Source organism: Falco punctatus (genome assembly GCF_963210335.1).
Source record: "Falco punctatus genome assembly, chromosome: 4".
Classification (NCBI taxonomy): domain Eukaryota; kingdom Metazoa; phylum Chordata; class Aves; order Falconiformes; family Falconidae; genus Falco; species Falco punctatus.
Window position 1 is genome coordinate 38,932,620 of NC_137583.1, and position 20,609 is coordinate 38,953,228.

Genomic DNA, 20,609 nt, shown 5'->3' on the forward strand with positions numbered 1-20,609 from the left:
GAGGGGCTGGCATGGCCACCCTGGGCTGCTGTTGGGCACTGCTGTGTCTGAGTAATGAGGGTTTGGGGGAGCTGGGAGTGACGAGGGGGGACCGTGGGAGCTGCAAGGTGGATTTTGAGGGGGGACATCTGCAGTGGGACTGAGAGGGGAGACTGCAGGGGGTGACTGTGAGGGGGCTGAGAGGGGACTGAGGGGAGACTGTGAGGGGACACTGTGGAGGACTGAGCGGAGCAACCATGAAGGGACACTGTGGGGGACTGAGGGGAGCGACTCTGAGGGGACACTGTGGGGGACTGAGAGGAGACTGAGAGGGGACAGTTGAGTGGGGACATCCCCGTCCCTGGAAGCGTTCAGGGCCAAGTTGGACAGGGCTTTGAGCAGCCTGGTCTACTGGAAGGTGTCCCTGCCCATGAACCTGTATAATCTTTATGGTCCCTTCCAACCCAAACCGTTCTGCGATATCTATGGTGGGACTGAGAGGGGAGACCGTGGAGGATGAGCTGGAGAAGACTGAGACGAGACCGCAGGGCTGGCTGTGAGGAGACTGAGGGGAGGTTGAGAGGGGACGATAATGTGGGGAGCAACTGTGAGAGGACTGAAGGGAGACACTGCGGGGGACTGAGGGGAGACCGAGAGGGGACACTGCGGGGAGCGACTGTGAGGGGACCGAGGGTATGCGGTGAGGGTGCAGCCGAGGCGGGAACCCTGACAGGAGCAAGCAGAGGAGACTGAGGTAAGCGACTGGGGACTGCTGAGGAGGGGACTGAGAAGGGACACACACTCCGCGAAAGGACAAGCAAAAGGGCCCTCCGACAAGAGCGAGCACGCGGGGCCAGGAGGGGAGAGCGGCCGACCGGGCCCGCCGCAGGCAGCCCGCCCGCTACCCACCCCGCGGAGCAACTGAGGACGATCTCGCCTCTTTCCGGCGCCGATCGCGCCTTTCCGGCGTCGGCGGGGGCGGGGGGCGTGGCCCGTGCGCGGTGACGCAAGGCGCAGACCCCGCCCTGTCCCCGCCCCCATGGTCTCTGGAAAAGAGAAGAGAAAAAAAAACTTTTTTTTTTAATTGAGGAATCAACAGCCGCCATCTTGTCGCGGAGCCGGAGCGCGGCGCGAGCGGAGCGGGGCCGGGCCGGGCCGGGCCGGGGCAGCGGGGCCGCCCGCCGGGACACGGGCAGCCGCGCGGAGCGCCGCCGACGGGCAGAGGGGCTCGGGGCAGCGGGGCAGAGCCGGCCGGAGCCACCCGAGCGCCGCCGCCGGTACCGGGAGACGCGGCCGCCGCCGCGCCGCGCTCATTGTTTTGGGGCGTTTTTGGGGTGTTTTCGGGTTTTTTCCGTTTTTTGGTGGATTTTTTTATTTTTTTATTTTTTTTTACCCCCTCCCTCCTCTTTCTCTCCCCCCCCCCCCCCCCCCCTCCCATACCTCGGCCGCCGTTCGGCCGCGGGCGGGGGCGGCGGGCGGGGGCCGCTGCGGGGCCGGGGTGAACCCCTCGGTGCGGAGGGGAGGGGACGGGGCGAGGTGGGGGGGGCGCTATGCTCCCCGAGTGACTGACTGAGCCGCCATCCGGGCACCTCCTCGGCGGCGGCGGCCGGGCGGGGGGAAGAGGCCGGGAGGAGCGAGGCCGGCAGGGAGGGGGCGCTGGGCTCTTCCCCACCCCGCCCCGAACCCTCCTCCCCTGCGGCCTGCTGCGGCGACGGCGGCCCGGCCCGGGTATGGGGGAACGGGGGCCGCCGCCGGTCGGGCACTGAGCGGCGCTGTTGCTCGGCGGTGGGTTCCCCTTTGGAGAAACGGGGAGAAAAAGCTTCGCCCCCCCCTCAGACTGCCCCCTCGTCAACGATTACCGGCTCGGCGGCCTCTCCTCGGACGGCCCAGCCGGCTACCATGGCGGAGAACTTACTCGACGGGCCGCCCAACCCCAAGCGAGCCAAGCTCAACTCGCCGGGCTTCTCCGCCAGCGATAGCACAGGTAAGGCCTGCGGGGCGGTGCGGGGGCGGCCGGGCCTCACTCGCGGGCCCCCCCCGGGCCACCATCACCCTCAGGAGGGAGGCCGGGCCCGGCCGGTGGCCGGGCCCGGCCGCCCTCCTGAGGGTGATGGTGGCGGGGGGGCCCGCCCGCCCTGCCCCGGTTCCCGGCGGGGGTGGGAACCGGCCTGGCGAGGTGCCGGGAAAGTGTGTGGGGGGGTGTGTGTGTGGGGAAGCGATTGGGCCTCCTCCAGTCGAAGTTACCGGGCGGGACCCATACGCCAAGTACCGTCCCGGCTATAAATAGCGGTTAGAAGAGCTGGGTAAAAAGGCCTTTGGACTTGGAATTTTTTTCCTTTTCCTCCATCATCCACCACCGCTTCGTTCTGATGGTGGAGGGATCCGCCTCGCCTCGGATGCTGGGGATGCCCAGGTGAGCGGGGCACGGGTAGGGAAGAAGAAAACCCAGCTGTTGGTAACACCGACCACCCTACTTGTTGGAAGGGGTGGTCCAGGTTTCCATCACTACTCCTTAAAACCCATAAGTCGCCCGCAACTAAAAGCCCTACGCAGGCAGCCTCTTCCACTGTGGCCCTATGTGCGACACTACGGAATAAAAACTCCCCAACAGCATATTAATATTTCACATTTTTCTACCTCCCTGCCCATGACCCCAGTTTAAGGTGCTTGGCTCGAACTGTTCTAAGCTTTTTTCCTTAAAAACCAAACAGTTGGCGAATAATAATTTAAGTTGTGGGGTTGCTTGCGTGATGAAATGCCTGGCAGGCTGGCAGTCGCTGCGACTTGTCTGTATGTCGCCTAGTGTCTTCGCCATGCTTTCTTTTTGCGATTGTAATGGGTTTGTAGGTAATGAAATGCATCAAAATTTCTCATTTCCAGTAAGCGCGTGCCCCTTGTAAATACGCACGTGTGTGCGTAAGAGCATGGGGTGCATGTACTGACATCTTTCAGTATTCCAACTGTTTCAGTCACTGAAACAGTGGTTTCATAGGAGCACAAAGTGTGTTGGGCTTACATTTTGTTTTCAGAGATTAATGAATCTTGTTGAAGGGACAGTGATAAGTTAATCGTGCTATGCCTACTATGTTTTTATAGACTGAAAAAAATATTACTATAATTGAGCTGATAAATTCTGCGGGGGTTTTCGGTTTGCTTAATCTGCGTTCGGCAGTAGCTCATAGATACTTCAGTCCTTTCGCTTTTTTTATGGAATCTTTTTCTTCTCAGCCTACAAATAAATGAAACATGCCATAAAGAAACGGTATCGAGAGTAAGAACTGGCAGAGAATATCTAGGTGAAGTCTTGTGACTGAGCTACATTGATGCCTTGGAAGCAGCGGAATACCATACAGAAGGCTGATACGCAAGTTGCTACGAAATGCACCACAGTAACTCAGGAAAAGCACGGCTTTTCTTTAATTCTTCAGCTAGACATTTTAGACTCTACTGGTAGCTAGTGAAAGATGTTTGAAGCAGTGTCTGTCTTTTTTTGTTTCTCTTTTGTTTTTTGAAGTTCACTTGGTCTGTTCTGGAATGCTTCAGTCGTAATTACGTCCTGTTCAGCAAGTTCTAATGAGTCTCAGTGAGCTCTGTGCAGTGCTAGATATGTAAACTCCAGCATCTGCATGAAGTTTTGCACAGCTGAGGGGGCCTTTGGTCACCAGGGATGTCAAACCCCAAGTTGTGTTTTGAACAAGTAGGAGTGTATCTGTAGCGTTCTGTCATCCCGGTGTTCTTCAGGCAAAAATACCTCTCTGCTTGAGAGTGCAGGTAATGTTTGTGTACTTAGGAGTGCTTTTCCCCCAAAAAAAATCTCTAGGTTTGTTGCTGGCAGCTAATGCTGCTTGTTGAAAGATTGCTGAACGTTTCTGTGGGTTGTAGCCAGCAATACAAATAGTTTGAGTAGCAATTGCTTTATCAAAACCTGCTCTTGAACTTAAACCAGGCTGGTGCCTCGTGCTTAGGCTTAAATGAAAAAGTTATGTTGCAACCTGGAAAGTTGCCTTTGTGAGCAGAGGTGCTTGGGGAGATGGGTTTGAGGCTTGCGCCCTGAACGAGCAGTAAGTTGTGTATTGGTTAACTGGATTGTAATTGCCCTCATAAACCCGTGCTGTTTGATGCTGCAGCTTGCGTGATTGGGATGTGCTTTAAGAGACGTTGCATTAGGCTGCGTTGTGCAGTTCTGTTGCGGAACAGTAAGGCTCCAAGCTTGCAACTGAGCGTGGCGGTGGCAAAGAAAGGGTCCAGCAGAAGGCGACTGCTCGTCCTTGTTTATATTTCGCTTTATGCTTTGATGCGGTGATGTTAAGCAACTCCTTTTGTCAGGGTAAATTTTAGCTACCTTTAATCTTTTTGACAAAAATAGCTCCTCGGCTTACTGGAGCAAAGTTTGTGTGACTGAAGTTGGTCTACTTAAGTGCTGAAAATACAGCCTTTCCTATTAAACTTAGGCAGCTGAATCAAATGTCTGGTCTCAGGGAAGGGAGTAGAGATGAAAGGATAACAGAGATGTATACTGTGACCATCATGAAGTTTCACGATAGTTCTGTTTCGCAGTTTCCCTGTCGCCCTTTGTATCAGTAAGGAAGGTAAAGATTCATGGCCATTAAGTTAGCTTGCTGTTGCTGTGCAGTATCGAACAAGTTGGCTGCTACTGTGGAATATCCATGGGAAGGATTTTTTTTCCTTCTCTAGCTAGGTAAGAGCAGTGCTTTTTGTCTAATTACTGCTTTATTAGATACATGGTATTTTTCATACCTAAGCATTTGTCTGCCCTGAAACTGTTACGAGGCATTCTCATCTGGAGTACTGCAGAATAAACAAGGGACTCGTACAAAAAGTGGAATTATGGGAACATTGGTTATGGCAGTGTATTACTTTAACTTTGAGTGTCATGATTATTTTGTACGCTGCTGGCATTGGTCCTGCGGCAGAACATACAGTGAACTGGCAGTGTTCTTGAGCCGATCATGTTCTGAATTCTGTGCACAGATTGTGGAAAACGTGCTTGAATGGAGCAGCAGCAAAGCTGGTGTTCGTCAGGTGCCCCTTTGCCGTGGTTCTGCAGGTGGCTTGGTGGTGGTTTGTGTTGCATTGCAAGTAATGCCTCTGCGTTTGTTACGTACCCTGCAGCCTTCTACTGTTGTAAAGCTATGCTGGTTCCAGAGACAGCGAATCATGATTTGGGCCAAAGCAGAGGGTGTTCTTAACAGCATTATGAGTTAAGAATTCCTTAAAATAGGTGAAGTTGGAAAAGAAGTTGAGATAAGTGGCTTCAAAAGTCTGTTAGAGCTGGATTTTCACCTTGTACTTTCTTGTGTGTGTGGCTTTTGGTGTTTTTTTTTTTTTTTTCCTCCACAACTTCAGAGCATGAACAGATTAAGCAGAATGGCTGCTGCTGCAAAAGCTGCAGGCTGAGATCTCCGACAATTCCCGTTCTCTTTATGGCCCAGTGTGTTAGCATCACAGTGCCCGTATTTTAAAATTGGGGAAAGACTGGCCTTGTCACATGTGCATCTGTACATGCCGAGATAAGTAGATCTCTGGCTAACTTCCAGTAAGCTACAGAACTTTGCAGACAGGAGTTTGTGTCGAAACGCAGCCTGATTTCATCTTACTCTCCTGCCAAAAAGCAGATAGGTGTATCTCAGTGGATTTAGTTTTCAGTTTTAAAAGAGGTGAACTACCTTTAAAGCAAAGTAGCTTTAGGAGGGACAGCGGGACTTTCTAAGCTTATGTTCACATACTTAGCTGAGACTTCAAATGGACTGACATCTCTGTGATCTAAAACCAGATTTTGTTTGTGCGCGTAAAAGCATTAGTATGTATGTTTTGGAAGGGTTTGCTCCTGTGTAGTTGAGAAATTTCATGGAAGCCCATTTAATCGATCTGCTCTTGTTTTATACAGTATGTGCAAAACTCAAGTGTCGTTTGTGTGCTGTGACAGTAAGAATCACTTTTAAATACGCATGCTTTCTCCATCTCTCCCTGGAATAAGGAAAAGGATAATTCCATTAAGTGAACAGACCTGGGTTATAAGCAGAAGATACAGGGAATAAATGCTTCTTCTGAAAAGGTGCGGGTGAAGGAGTACATGTAGTTGTTGTTTCACAGGAATGCCCTTTGTTTTGTGTACTTGCACCATAACTAGCTGGGATGGGGAGAAATACCGTGTGATATTTCATGGCTGTATTGTTTCTTAAGACTTAGCATATACACGTAGTGATGAGGGTGGTAGATGGGAGATGATGATACCAAGCAAAAATGTTTACTTTGAGCAGTGTTAAGTTTGGTACAAGCTGATTTGGTTTGGGGTTTTTTTTGTTTGTTTGTTTTTTGGGTGTTTTTTTTTTTTTTTTTTTTACCTTAAATGAGTGACCTGAATAACTTTATGTCTGCAGTTATAATCTGGGACAGGAGATTTGAAAGATTAGAAATTGGCTCATTTATTGAGAGTCTAGCGCAGCTAGTTGTTACTAATTCATGAAGCATTGCTGACAGCAGGTTATTGTATACTTTCTTATTGTTTGGGGGTTTTTTATAGATTTTTCCAAGGAGTTTGATGCTAACATCTGTGAGAGGTGAAAAGTTGAGCAGATGATCTGCCAGCCTGATACTATGTGACAGTCCGCAGTCCTACAGTTGTGCCCATTCCTTTTTTGACATTCAGACTTAGAATGATAATTGCATATGTACTTGGGAGTTTACCAGATTGATTCTTTCCCCTTCTGCCCCCCAAGACTTAACACTAACTCAGTAAATGCTGTCTTGTGCTGTGGCATGGAGCTCCTGGAGAAGCCCAGCAGGCAGGAGTAAAGGCTGTGCTTGGGGGGTCAGTCTTTGTTGTACCCCAGAGATCTCTTGATAGCTTGTGAAATGATTCCCAGTTTTCTGTTGCAGATTATTCACTTATTATTCTGGCTGAATGTTCCTTGGAGTCATAGTCCAGTGCCATTAATTATTTCTACAGCAACATGCTGTGTTTTGCTATTGCATCTGCAACTTCACGTTAAAAAAATCTGCCTATTCTTGGTGTTTATTTTTAGAGATTTTGTGCTCTGTTGTTACTTGCTAATAGAGAGAAACGTGAACAAAAATCTCACTCTGTTAGCAAAATACTGCAGGTTAATGTGAAGCCAGTGTGGAAGGCGTAGCTGAAACACAGGATTTAACAAATTCTGAGGTTTGTTCTCATACAATGAAAAAGCATGTGGGATAGCTTAGAAATCTGCCACTTCCACCCTAATTTGGTTTACACTTTCGAGAATTTTTGCTTTGTAAATCTTCCTTTTAACATATGTTATATTTTCCATCTGTCTTCTCAGATGTCTAAGATACAGAGAGAAACTAAATCTTTTATTTGGAAAACTCTCTTTAATAACGATGTCTCAACAAATACTGTCAAGTATTGTGCAGAGTCGTGTGAATAAAAAGAAAACTGAAACTTCTATTATCACTGGTAATTGGCAGTCATAATTCAGAATCCAAATTTCTTAACATATCCTCTTCAAAAGCTTTGCTTCGTCTTGCCTTTCCTATTTTCTTATTCACCACCTTTGAGAAATAAGGATCTTATTTGGAACATTGGATAAATGCAGTATCTTTTGATTTGCAATAACTTTGTGTGTGTGTATATTTTTATTTATACATCTGTAAGTCCCTAAAATAATCTCCTTCTCTGATGGTCATCTTTAATACTGTGGGAACTTCCTCAGGAAGACAGTGAGTTGCTCTTTCTTGGTGACGTGCCTCCCAGGCTCACAGGTAGACATTACTTCCTTGCTGCTGTTAGATATCTCTGAGGCAGACATCGGAGCTAGCTACTTTCTGTTGCACAGTGAGAAGGAAAATGAAATATTATATTCCAACCCCTGTTCACATGTGTCACACCTGAAGACTGCGAGCTTCTCGCTCATTCTGCCCAGCTTTACCACTGCTGGTACTTCGATAGCTGTTTTAGTAGGTGGTGTTGATGACATGGCTTCTGTGTCATCTCCTGTATAGTTTCATCTAGCGGAGCAGAGAGATGTGGAAATTACCAAGAGACTTGAATTCAGTAAGTACTGAATGTAAATCTGTTTTGTAGCGGCTGTGAAGTTTTTTCCTAAGGTTCATAAACTCCTTTAAGGAAAGTATTAATGCGAATGATTCAGAACAGCCGCATCTCGCTGAAATCAGTGCTTTAAAATAAAATAGATTTGTGAGGGCATTGGGGTTTTTTGTGTTCAGTCAGTTATGGTTGGAAGCTTTTTTAGAGTGAAATATATAAAAATCATTAGTTTTACGCACATGTCTGCTGTTGCTTCCTTATGGGCATTTGACTTTGTATTGTATGTTCTTGCACAACTGAATTTGAGTTGCTGAGCAAATGACCCTTCACTTATAATTTGGTATCAGAAATAGGAAAAAGCGTGTTTCTGTTCTTTGTTTTAATGACACTTTTTGCAGCTATTATACATCATAAAGGAGGTGCAAAACTTGCCAGTTTCTTAGTAATCTTGCATAACACTGTTTGTTTGTTTGTTTCATAATACTACTTTATATATTAATCAGTGCTATTTTGGTCTTTGCAGAATAGGCCTGTTCGGTGCTTCTGTTACAGAAGGCGTGTAAAGGTGGGAGCTTTCAGAGAAGGGCTGGTGTAGCTGAAGGGAGTGTTGGAAGCAGCCTGAGCTAGAAGACAATACTGAGCATGGAGTTCTCACCACCCATGCTGTTGGTGAGAACATGTGGCTCTTTGTGGGGAGGATGGAGGACTGAACAGTTTAAAATCTGAAACACCTTGTGTTGACCCATGTATTTAAAGAAGTTTGTGGCCAGGGAAAGTCACAGTTTCAGTTTGTTTGTCAAGGTAATTCATGTGGTTTTGTGTGATCTTTGGACTTTTTTCCAGATGTGCAGTGAGGATGGCACAGCCTTAATGTGAAGCAGTTGGATCTGTCAGTTGTGTGAGCTGACTCAAGGCATTCGCGTGCAAACACTCTTGGTTTTGGTTCAAACAGTGCATTTTATGCTGCCTACTGTTGTATGCAAGTGTATGTATGCTAGTGCCTACTATTAATTACTGGATTCTCAGATGATTCCTCTTTAAAGGGTCATCCTGAACGTAAATGTTTTGTCAGCTGTAGGGCACCAGAAAAGACGTGTGTGTTTGCGGTAGGATGAGAAGGCCGTCTCGCTTCTGTTCATGTACTCCAGGAACCCTGAAATACTTCATCAGGATGATCTTGCGAATGGGAAGCTGATGTTACCAGTGGTTGGTCTTCCAGTCTATAGGCAGATTGCTTGCCACCTCTTCCTTCTGTCTAGATTTCTGCTCTTAGAGCAAAGAAAATTACTAAAGCCTTCTGGTCAGTAAGCACGTGTAGCTCAATTGCCACATGCAGTGTGACAATAGTCATGTCCACATTGTTGATGCTGCTGGGTAGGATTTAAAGTGACTCACAAGAGCAGACACAGCAATAGTGTCAAAATAGCAAAGACACTTTGGGAAACAATTAAGAGGAAGGATGGTTATGGAGAGGCTTCGTAGGACCAGAGGAAAGCAAAGTCAATCCATTGTTGGCTGTCTGATGCTTCCAAGAACAGAGCAGAGGGTTCTTGTTGGGCTGCTTCTGCCACAGCTTTTGGGGGTTATTTTGGTTGTATTCCCCTCTGGCATCTGGGAAGAGGTGAGAGCTGCTTATCTGAATGCATTTTTTGTTTTTGTTTCTGTCTGTTAACTTTGGTACCAGATGCATTTAACGTGTCCTTATATACTGCTTTGTTTGAAATAGTGGAACATTCAAGTAATCTGATTATTTTTTTTATTGTTATTTTATTTTTTTAATGAAAGGGTAGATCTGACGATGGGTATTATTCCTGAAAGAAGCTAGTATCTTAGGTTTTTCTGGACCTTTAGCACAGATTGTTTTCATTATGAGCACAGCAAAAGAGAGATGGCGGAGACAATTTGGGTAAGTACAGTAGAGAGAAACTTGAGGTTTGTGATACACAACATGCAAGTGGAAAGAGAGGCTAGGAACTAAACTTGACGTAATCAAGGAAGGATCTTCATTTATACTATTCTCTTTTCAGGAGGTGAGTAAGAAGCTGGGGGCAGAGCATTTGGTCTTTCCTGTATCAAGCAGTTGTTACCACGCATGTTAGTTGTGGTATAGGGGGTATAGGTACGTGCATTATCCCCGTCCTGACTTGTCTGTCTGGTGTTCGAGCTGGTGTCAGGAGCATTTTTTAAACTGAATCAATAGTACTGGTAGTATTGCAGTAGAGGTTAGAACAGAACTGATTCTTTTTCATTAGCTTTTTGATTTGTTTGCTCTGTGTAATGAGCTTCAGTTTTGAAAAGTCACTTCATTGCTGAAGTCTTACAAAAATGGATTGTGGAAGATTTTAGGAGCTTGAAGCTACTTTAACTTAAGACTAACTAACTAGATTCTAAGCTGATAGCATCCCTTTTGGTTATTGGGATGCACAAAATTGCTGTAATCTGATTGTTTTTAGGAACTGTGTCGCTGCTTAGTTGCATGTCTGTACCCTGAATGGTATCCATCTTACTGGGAGAGTCACGCTTTGCCAGAAGACAAGTTGCAAAGGAAGTGTGGTAGAACAAATGTTGCCTTCTCAATCTCCCTATCCCTAAAATCCCAGCCACAGAAAAAGGAAGAGGAGGCAATTGTTATACACATTTTCAGGAAAGGCTAAAAGGACAGTACAGGCAACTACAGACAGGTCAGCGTCCCTTCCATCACTGAGAAGATCATGGACGAGCTGGAGTCAGTTTAGTGAAGGGCTACCGAGGAGGTCGGGGGCTGGAGCATTTGCTTTTTCAGAAGAAGCTGAGGGGCTGGGCGACGGACCTACTGATGTTCCTTCTAACCTGAGTAACTGTGAGTCTGTAAGCAAGAGAGTACTGTGATAATTATTCCAATGAGTTTCCTACAGGCACGTACCTAGAATGCCAGGTGAGGCTCGTTTCTGTGTATCGATATATTTGAATTTTGACTAGTCCACTGGATTAGGACTGAGCCAACCAGACTGTATTTCCTTCTTATCCCAAATGCAAGTAGTTGAAAAGATCAGGCAGAAAGAAACTTGGGTATCAGAATCTCTTATTGTGTAAGCCATAATTCTTGTCTTTAAGTAGCAGATGCCTGCTACTAGATTTCTCATTTCCACTTCACTGCCCTCCACCCAGCCGTTAGGCTCTCCTTGGCCCAGTCCGATCCCTCATCGCGCTCTTTCTCAGCCTGCTTGGTAAACATCGTCTTCTGAAAAAGTGATGCTGCTCCTCTGAAAGCTGAGGTCTAGATGCATGTCAGTTTGCAATCTTTCTGCGTTTCTGATTAGATTAAGATGCTAATGTAAAGTTTCCTTATTTTATTTTTTTCTATGAAGATGGTGTTTAATTGCTCTGAAACATTAAATATGCTAATTGTCTTTTATGAAACAATAAATTATAGAATCCTCAAACCTCAAAAGGAGGGTGGAATGGATGTAGTAATTGCTGACTGCACCAAACAGTATGACTATTGACTTGATTTACCTGACATCAAATTTTAGGGAATGGCTGGAGCTCTGAACTGTTGAGGCTTTGTCTGCTGGGGTCTGGCATGATTGAAAGAAGTCTTACAAAACAAAATTGGACTCACTGAAATGTAACAGCTATGTTGGCATGCAAGAAAAGCATGGTGAAAATACTGCTTGTGTACTGGGACTGCAGTGTGACTTCAGTGTCTGCTCCATGGATGGGCAGTCAAAAGTTTGTGACAGGAAAACACCCAGTTGCATTTCAAGTGGCGATTATGCTGTAAAAAATGAAACTGAATTTGATAGTTCCCCTCCTGCTTGCTGTGTGATATGTTTGAGATAATAAATCATGTAAAGAAATACCTTAGCATGTTTGTCACCTCTCCAGACTGGGGTAAAGGGAAAAAAAATATGACATTGGAACAAGTTAATTGATTGAACATGTGTATTAACAAAGAGTCTCCTGATAACAGTTGCAAGTAGTCATACAGATGAAAATGTTCTGCCTTGAGAACACAGCACAGTGGATTTTTTTCTTCTGAGAAGGCTTAGAAGGAAACAGAACAGCTTTTTTTTATTCTGGTTGCTGAAAGTGTTGTCCAGGAAGGCAGAAAACTGTGACATTTAAGCTCATAAAACTGAAATTAGGAGAGAGTGTATCTCAGGTGTGGTTATCTTCTATTTGTGAAAATAGCAGCTCAAAGAATGCAAAATTCTCAAATTAGAAAAGGAGCCCTTTGGAAAGAATGGGGGTGTTGTAGTTTCCTGGTGCTTTTCCATCCCTTCTGAAAGATGTTATCTCTGGGTTTTGGCGCTTTCCTGTTAATAAGATGTTTGATTTTATGTAACAAGAGGTAATGAAAGGTGAGACGTTTAGGATTGGAAGTGCTCTGTTAGAGACGACATGTTACAAAGTAGGTTTCTGCAGCCTTTGTTGGCTCTACTGCTTCCTGAGCGCTGACGTTAGACGTGTGCCTTACGAGTCAAGGGAGTCTATCCTCCTTTAAACTGAAGACCACTGTTTCTGCTCCCTGGCGTGCTAGGTAAGTGGCAGGTTTGGGAGACGGAGCAGGTACAAAGCTCGGTAGTTGGAATGGGACTCCTCGGTACAGGTGTTTTTTGAGCTTCAGATAACAGTATGTAAAGGCAAAGGCATCTCAATTTTTAAGCTTGGTAACTGCCATTGACTTTGAGAAATAGTTGAAACATTGAGTATGGGATTGGTTGTGTTGTTCTCATGAGGATGGGGGGACTGAAGTTACCTTAAATTTCGCTATCAGTAGAAATGGACTGCATTCTTATTATGGCAGATTTTTTAATATGTGTGTAAATATATTTATTATTTTGATAACTGGCAAGACAATCTCTTTATGGATTTGTTGCAGACATGCTCAAGTAGGCTTTTGTTTTCTGTTGCATTTTATGACTGTTGTAAAATGTGCCTTGTGTTGATGTTTTTAACGTACATGACTGATTAAAATACAAAAGCAAGAAGATTAATCATTGCCTGAACATTTGAATACTCGGTGAATTTTTACACGACCACTGTGCTAAGCTTTTTACCTTCCTTTTATTTTCCTGCTGGCAAAGCTGTGAACTTTCCATGCCTAACGTTAAATGTATAGCCTTACAGGAGCTTAAGTGGTAGATTATTTTAGGTTTTAAGAGGCAGTATTCCCAAATGCTTTCTTCGCTCTTTTTGTAAACTGCAAAAACATTTCCAGTTCTTGGCTCTGGCAAGACTGTTCAGAGTCCAGCCAGCCAAACAAAAACAATCTGAGCACTTAGACTCCAGCATCCCATTTTGAAATACAACTGGAAAAAAATACTTTTCTCTTTTGAAGCCACAGCAACATCTTGCCCCCTCCGCATTTTGTCACTTCTCTGCCCCTGGCCCTGTGTGTGCACGCACACGCATCTTTTGTTCATGAAATACAATTTTGGGGCAGAAGCTTTCAAAAACACTGTTTCATGGGATTTACAAAAGTTGTCTGATCAAGTGCTGTAAACCTTGAACTTAGCAGCCAGCCAGGATGACGAGAGCAATTTAACAAAGGCAAAACCTCAGCCACAGACCCTGTATTCACCACCCTTCGTGACGTGCAGGCAGATGCCTTTGGTTGTGCTCCAGGCTGCAGCTGCCTGCGGTGGAACCTGCCGGGGACCAGGGGCTGCACGGCAGGGACCCAGGCACCGGGGCCTCACTGCTAGCCAAATGGGGCTTGACACTGAAAACAGGCACTGAGATTTTCATCAGAGAGGGGTTAGAGAAGGATGGAAGGTTAAAAAAATCATGAAAGCTTGAAAGAAGGAAAGTAGAACCGAAATACATGGGAAGAGACACAAATTGCAGCATAGTGTCAAGTGGTGGTGTTGGGAAGAGGAGATGAGCTGAAGCAATTGCCGAAAGGAATGTAGTTGACGGAATTTCTGTAAAAGGCAAGCTGAAAAGGTGAAGTAAGCTGAGGGAAAGGCAGTAAGTAAGAGAAAATGAAAAATACTTCAATGAACCTAGCTAACACAAATGTTAGTTTGTTACTTCCCTGCTTGAGAGGGCACAGGAGGTCTGTTCTGAGCTGGGGTGTGTGTTGTTGCGGCCAACGTCATGCAGACCTGGAAGGATTCTTCAGAGCCTGTTGCCTTCAGTAGGTACTGATGGCAAGATGTGGGCCCCTAAAGGATATGCTGCTGTGAGCACCTCAAAACAGGCAGAATTTAACATTTTTGTGTATGCTTACTGTGACTGTTTATGTAATTCATGGGTCATTGCAACACACCTGAAAATCTTTACTCTTATTTATTCATTTAGGTTGCATTGAAAATTTGAATGCTGATGAAATGCGCAGTGTTAAATGTACAGAGATGTGTTGGTAATGCGTCCTAGCTTTGTGCTACAGGTTACGCGGTGTTTGGTTTTTGTTGTTTCTCTTCAATGCGGTTAGTGTGCTCCAGGCTGTCACTTGCTGAACTTTTTGCTTTGCCACTTTTGCAACCTGGGTCTTGCACCAACTTCTTGTGCTTGAAGAGTGAATTAAACTTTAAAACAATGAAGCTTTGGGGATGCCCTTCTTTAGAAGAGAACTTTTGTGTGCTCTAACCTGGAAAAAACTTGGTTTGTCTGTTGCTTACTGCGAGTGACTAGGGTTTTTCAGGGCTGCCTTTGGTGGAGCAAAATAAAGTTTTCACACATTTCTGTTACAGAAAAAAGGGGTCGGTTCACATCATATCCTTTGACTGGAAGACTTCTCTGACATGTGCTGTGTGTTTGAACAACTTCTCTTACAAATTGAGCCTGCTTTACTTACACATTTATTAATGTCACTGTATGCACTTGTCCTTACGTCTTCAAATATATAACTTTTGCTTTCACATTCAGGTACCTGTATACAGTCAAGCAACTTCATAATTTTAGTTGCATACCACAGTAACGTTGCATGTGTCTGTGTAACAGTATTTTAGTGAACCTGAGTTGCTCTTTTAAAAAAAAACCCACAAAAGAACTCCCACCACTTTTTATCAGTCTGCATGTTCCAGCCAGGCAGAGAGCAGTCCTTCAAGTGGCTTAATGAAGATTTGATTGATTTATTTTGCTCATCTGGAGAGTGTGTGGATTACTTCTGTCAATATTGGGCATGATAAATGAGGGCTGGGCACTTAGAGAGCAATTTGAATTTTTTTGAGCTGTTAGGGGGTTGAGAAGTGACTTGATTCAAGAGACATTATGAGGAAAAAATGTTGAGTGCCTTTTGGGATCTTCTGAGATAGTGGATTGTAATACAGATCAGTGACTAGAAACTGATACTAAACATGTTTATATGTGAGGCTGGGATCAAACTACCGAAGAAGCTTTCGATCAAGCTTGACGCCTAGCAGGAAGATGTTCTTTGTCCACGTGCATACATAAATTACAGTGTTGAGATAGGGTTGTTGGGTGAAATGCGGTGGCTTGGGATTACGTAGGAGGTCGGAGAAGGTGATGTAACCGCTCTTCTGGAAGAGTAAATCAACAGAGGGAAAGATCTCTATTTCTGCTGCCTTCTTTTAGCCAAAACAAGAGAAATTTAGTAGTTAGGTTAAATCATTGTATTCATGCCACATTTCTTAAGTTTGGTACAATGTTTTGTCAGAAATCTTGGGGAAAAAACTACTTACTAGCCAGTGCTCTGCCCTCTGTGATTTTGTGCACAGTGTGTACCATCAGCTGTGCTGTATGAAAGATTCTGGAGTTCATGTCACGGGGACCCTTGTTTGCTGGCAATATTAAGTCTTGGGTAAAGATGTACCTTGATGCAGGTTGCTGTTTAAGACTAGTACAAAGTAATGTAAATGAATATGTTAGTTACTTGTTATGTTTTTCTCACCTGTGTTTCTGTTTTAACTTGTAGATTTTGGATCTTTGTTTGACTTGGAAAATGATCTTCCTGATGAGCTGATCCCCAATGGCGAGTTGGGCCTTTTAAACAGCAGTGGGAACCTTGTTCCAGATGCAGCTTCCAAACACAAACAACTTTCTGAACTTCTAAGGGGAGGCAGCAGCTCTTCCTTAAACCCAGGAATTGGAAATGTGAACTCAAACAGCCCTGTCCAGCAGGGAGTTGGTAGTCAAGTTCAAGGGCAGCCGAACAGTGCTAATATCGGTAATCTGGGTGCTATGGGTAAGAGCCCTTTAAACTCGGGAGACTCTTCTGCTTCAGGCCTGGCAAAGCAAGCAGCCAGCACCTCTGGACCTACCACACCTGCATCACAAACTCTGAACTCTCAAGCACAAAAACAAGTGGGGATGGTGACAAGCAGCCCTGCAACATCACAGACTGGACCTGGGATATGTATGAATACTAATTTCAGTCAGACACACCAGAGCCTTCTCAACAGTAATTCTGGTCACAGTTTAATGAATCAGCCTCAGCAAGGACAAGGGCAGGTAATGAATGGATCTCTTGGGGCAGCTGGAAGAGGAAGGGGAGCAGGAATGCAATATTCTGCCCCTGCCATGCAGGGGAATGCAGGCAGTGTGCTGGCAGAGACTTTAACCCAAGTATCTCCACAGATGACTGGTCACACCGGACTGAACACAGCACAGACAGGAGCAATGACAAAAGTATGTACATATAATTTAATATATTCTATTTATCGCACTTGTTTTTTCTCCATACAGGTGTTTAGAAAATGTAGTAGATCCTTTTCTGGAACAGAGCTGAAGAATGCACTTTCTTGGGTCTGTAGTTATCTGTTTCAGTCAACCAGTGACATTGTGAAAGCAAGATAATTGAAACAGTATTTCTCATGTCGTCAGAAAGCACTCATTGAAAAACACATCCTTGAAGTTAAAAGTTGGTTAGTGTCTTGGGGTGAATTAGAAAAGAGTAGAGTAATCCTGCAAAAAGGAAGCAGATCATTACTTCTGTGCAGGATCTCGGTTCAGCTGCCAGGCAACCCTATCTTCTAAAGTAGTGTGAAAGTAGACTGAACAGAGAGGTGTAGCAGTTGGTTGTCTTGTCAAGGACCACCGTCAACAGGTCTGCAGTGAATCTTTGTCAGACATAGGGGAACTGATGTGAAAACAGCAAATTTCACATAGATTGCCAAGCTAATGCAAACTCGGTGAAAGGGAAGGGCAGCATGTGGGCAAGAAGTTATAGTTCGGTGGCCATTGCACATCAGGATAGGGAATATATGCAGGTGGAAATATCTGCCTCTGTCTTGGGGTGCTGCTCTGGTCCTGGCTCAATATAGTCATTGCTTTTTAGTTCTTCATTTTCCAGTTGTAAGCGTAGATGAGTGTTTTGATTGCTGCTCCTCCTGTCTTATAGTTGGATAGCAGTGTGCCTCATCTCTTTGTCTGTGTTGCTTTGGTACAGTTCCTTCATGAAATTTTGATGGCAAACCCACCATGTTCTGATACATGGAAAAAGATACTTTATCATCTATGGTATTTGATCTGTTCATACATCACTAGTCATTATCATTGTTGTTTATTAAGACATAAATGTTAAATCATTGCTGTGTTAGGCATCGTGGAAAAAATTGCATTGCCTGACATAAGTGTATGTCATCTTCTCTGAAGAAATGCTGACATCATTGTGGAGTACTGTATAGTTAATTTTGAGTTTTTAAAATAAAACCCAAAAAGCATTCTCTGCAGTGAAGAGATCCCTTTGCTTAAGGAAGAGTTGTTTGTGGTCTGAGTGAAGGTCATAGCATGTGAAAGTGGACGTAGCAGTCTCCAGCTTCTGAATCAGCTAAATTTCTTATGTGGAGTGGGTTGGTCTGCACAGAAAGAAAATTAGCTTATCTTTCATTTGGTTTTCTTTTGACATTTGTGGGAGTAGTGAGAAATTCCAATTATCTGGTTTGTTTCTATAAACTCATCAATATCCAAGTTCTACTTACAAGTAGATTTTTTCCTAGCCACTGTACAGTTATGTGGTGAAACTACTAATTTTCTATGTGAACTAACTGAAGTAGAATTGCCCCAAAGCAAAGGGACTTGCCTAAGGTGGTCGTCTTATGAACCTGGTGTGGTATGAACCTGGTGGGGAACATTCTGTGATTTCTTTGTTTATTTTAAGCAAACTCACCCCTGGTAAAAGAACAGGCCAGCACTCGGACAAATTCCATTTTTCAAGGATTTCAGTCTTAGCCTGATTGAAGTTGCAAATGGGATTCACCAGCTTGGGAAGGCGAGCTGGAATTTCTCAGTTAGCATATGTTCAGGAAGTAAAGTAAAAGTTTACTTGAACAAGCAATACGTTGTAAAAGAATAGTGGATGTATCCATATTATGTAAATCATTGGTTTGTCCTCATATGCAGTGCTGTGCTCTAGCACTGGTGATGCATTTCCAAGAGATCAGAGCAAAATCAGTGCTTTCAGAAGTTCTTACATAGTTGTTTGGAGAAACTGAAGAAGTAGGACTGAGTGTAAGTGTTAAAATGGTGCTTCTGTGGAGGTGCTAGCACTTAAGAGAAAACAATTTTTTAAATGTGGCAAACTTAGAAAAATTGCTGTTTTCCAGGGCTCCATCTCTTGAACAAGATGAAGCTTACAAGAATTGTGTTGTTTTAAAAAAGTTGTACTTTATTTGCATCTTAATTTTCTCTTAGCAGGAGAGCAAGTGAGCTCAGTGTTTTACACAAATTATTTTGTGTTTCCATTTTGGAACAAATTACTTGCTGCCTGAATTTTCTTCTGATGAATTCTCCACTTTTGCCATTTTCCTCAGTAGGCATTTGAGGATTGGCATCCTTTTCTAGTCTCTTCCCATCCCCAGTTTATTGTCCTAATAGTATTATCAACTGTGATTGTGTATTAGCTTTTTCCCTTATTGATGCTCCAGTTGTGATGGCTTTTAAGAAAAGTAAGAGAGCACACTAGGTTTGTTCTTCTGAAACTGAAATTTGTGCTGAAGGAGAATGTGGGTTGGCTTGGTATTTTTACCTCCTGTTCCCTGATGTTTGCCACCTGATGTATTCAGCTTAAAAGATTCGAAGAGCAGCGACAGAAGTGGTGAGGCAGCTAATCTACCTAATAGTGAATGTGCCGAACTTGACTAAACGGTTTAAAATGTAGCTGCCATCATGCTTGAAGAACTGTGTGAGGCTGTAAGCAAACTCTCAAGCAGTATATCCTGAGGGAAAGAAAGAGGTGTGAAATAAAAATGCAGAAGAAAAACTAAAATTTTTGAACCAGGATTTTCTCATGATGCTTCAAATGAGTGGTGTGCATCACTGATTAACCTCATTCAAGTGTGGCTCAGAAGCCCCTTTTTCTCAATTCAGTGTGTTTATATGCAATGTGTAGCGCTCATGACTATGACCTGGGACTAGCTCTGTTGTGCAAGACCTTGCTTCCTTGATGGTTTGTTTTAATCCTTTTTTAGTAAAAGGCAAATCAAGGAAGCTCCATTGCTTTTTCCATTTTTATTTCTTGTGGTATGTTTTTCTAAGCATTCTTTCTGGTAAGAGAAAAAGAAGAAGAAAAAATAATCCAGAATGCAATCCCTTCACCTGCTCTCAGAAATAACTGGGATTCTTTTCATCTGGAGCATGATAAGCCAATACTGTTAGTTTTGAGCTGGACTTGCCATTTTAAGGCAGCTCTTGAAAGAATGAGAAGTACACAAGAAATGAGCATGAGCATGGCAACTCAAGCTTATGATGCTTGCATAAGCCGAAGGTGGCAGATAAACCTTACCCCTAACCAATTAAAAAGAGAATGAAAAATTAACTGATTCTCAATGTCAGAGGGCCGTAAGGTGCTGACATCAAGACAGATGTTTTTCCATTGGCAGGGAGAGATTAAAGCAAAATACTTCCTAAATCCAGAGACACATAAGCAAAGGATTTCGTAGATCTCATATGATCACCTGGAAGAAACAACCTGTCAATACAAGTTAAAAAAAAAAGCTATTAAAGTCATAGTTGTGTTTTCTTGGGAGTATATAGCATGTTCTTGATAGCCTAGAATATTTCTGGAAATAGGGAGAATAGTCCCTGAGAAGGTTTTGTGAATTAAAAATAAAACAACTTACTATAGCAAGAATTTTAATGCTTTGTTGACCATGACTGTGCAATTGCATATTCAGATTTATTTAGAGGACCTGCTTTGTGATTTTGTGTTGTCTGGGGTCATCCAGAAACCTCTGAGGAAACTTCTATGCTGCTGTATGTATCTCTGCTCTGTTCACTACCAGACTCCTTCCGTGTAACAGTTTTTCTTGTAACTGTGGCATTGTGGCCCAGTTCTCTTGGACCACACTACAAGGATAGTTTTCATTTGACTGGGTTGAAGTTCTTTAAGAAATCTGCTTAGAAGAGCAGAAGGATTCTTCTTTGAACAGTTATTGCTTGACGGAGGTTGAGGAACAGATCATCTTGTCACAGCAATTTCCAGTAGTAGTGGAACTGCCCTTTTGTATTGTACCATTGTTTTTTTGCGTGAAGTCCAGTAAGATCAGAAGACGTGTTCAAACCATCTAGGAAATCTTTTTAAATTAAGAGTTGTTTTTTTAAGGTTTGTTGATTGTCAAGGTCATTAAACAGTAGCAAAGCTAAGCAGTTGGCCCGTTGCTTCCATAGAAATGAGCATTTCATTGCAAGCATG

General features: G+C 44.0%; 1 protein-coding gene across 6 annotated transcripts in view; it reads left to right on the top strand.

Annotated features, from left to right (window-relative positions):
- Window positions 1–288: 288 nt before the first annotated feature.
- The window catches only part of CREBBP (CREB binding lysine acetyltransferase), a 98,135-nt gene continuing 77,814 nt past the window's right edge, over window positions 289–20,609 (top strand). For 2 of the 6 annotated variants that reach the window (XM_080383487.1, XM_080383489.1), the window contains exons 1-2: window positions 289–1,963; window positions 15,894–16,606. In XM_080383487.1, the coding sequence (XP_080239613.1) occupies window positions 1,879–1,963; window positions 15,894–16,606 (798 nt within the window). In that variant the 5' untranslated portion in view covers window positions 289–1,878. The remainder of the gene's footprint in view (window positions 1,964–15,893; window positions 16,607–20,609) is intronic. The other 4 variants (XM_080383486.1, XM_080383488.1, XM_080383490.1 and 1 more) reach the window with 3 other exon arrangements.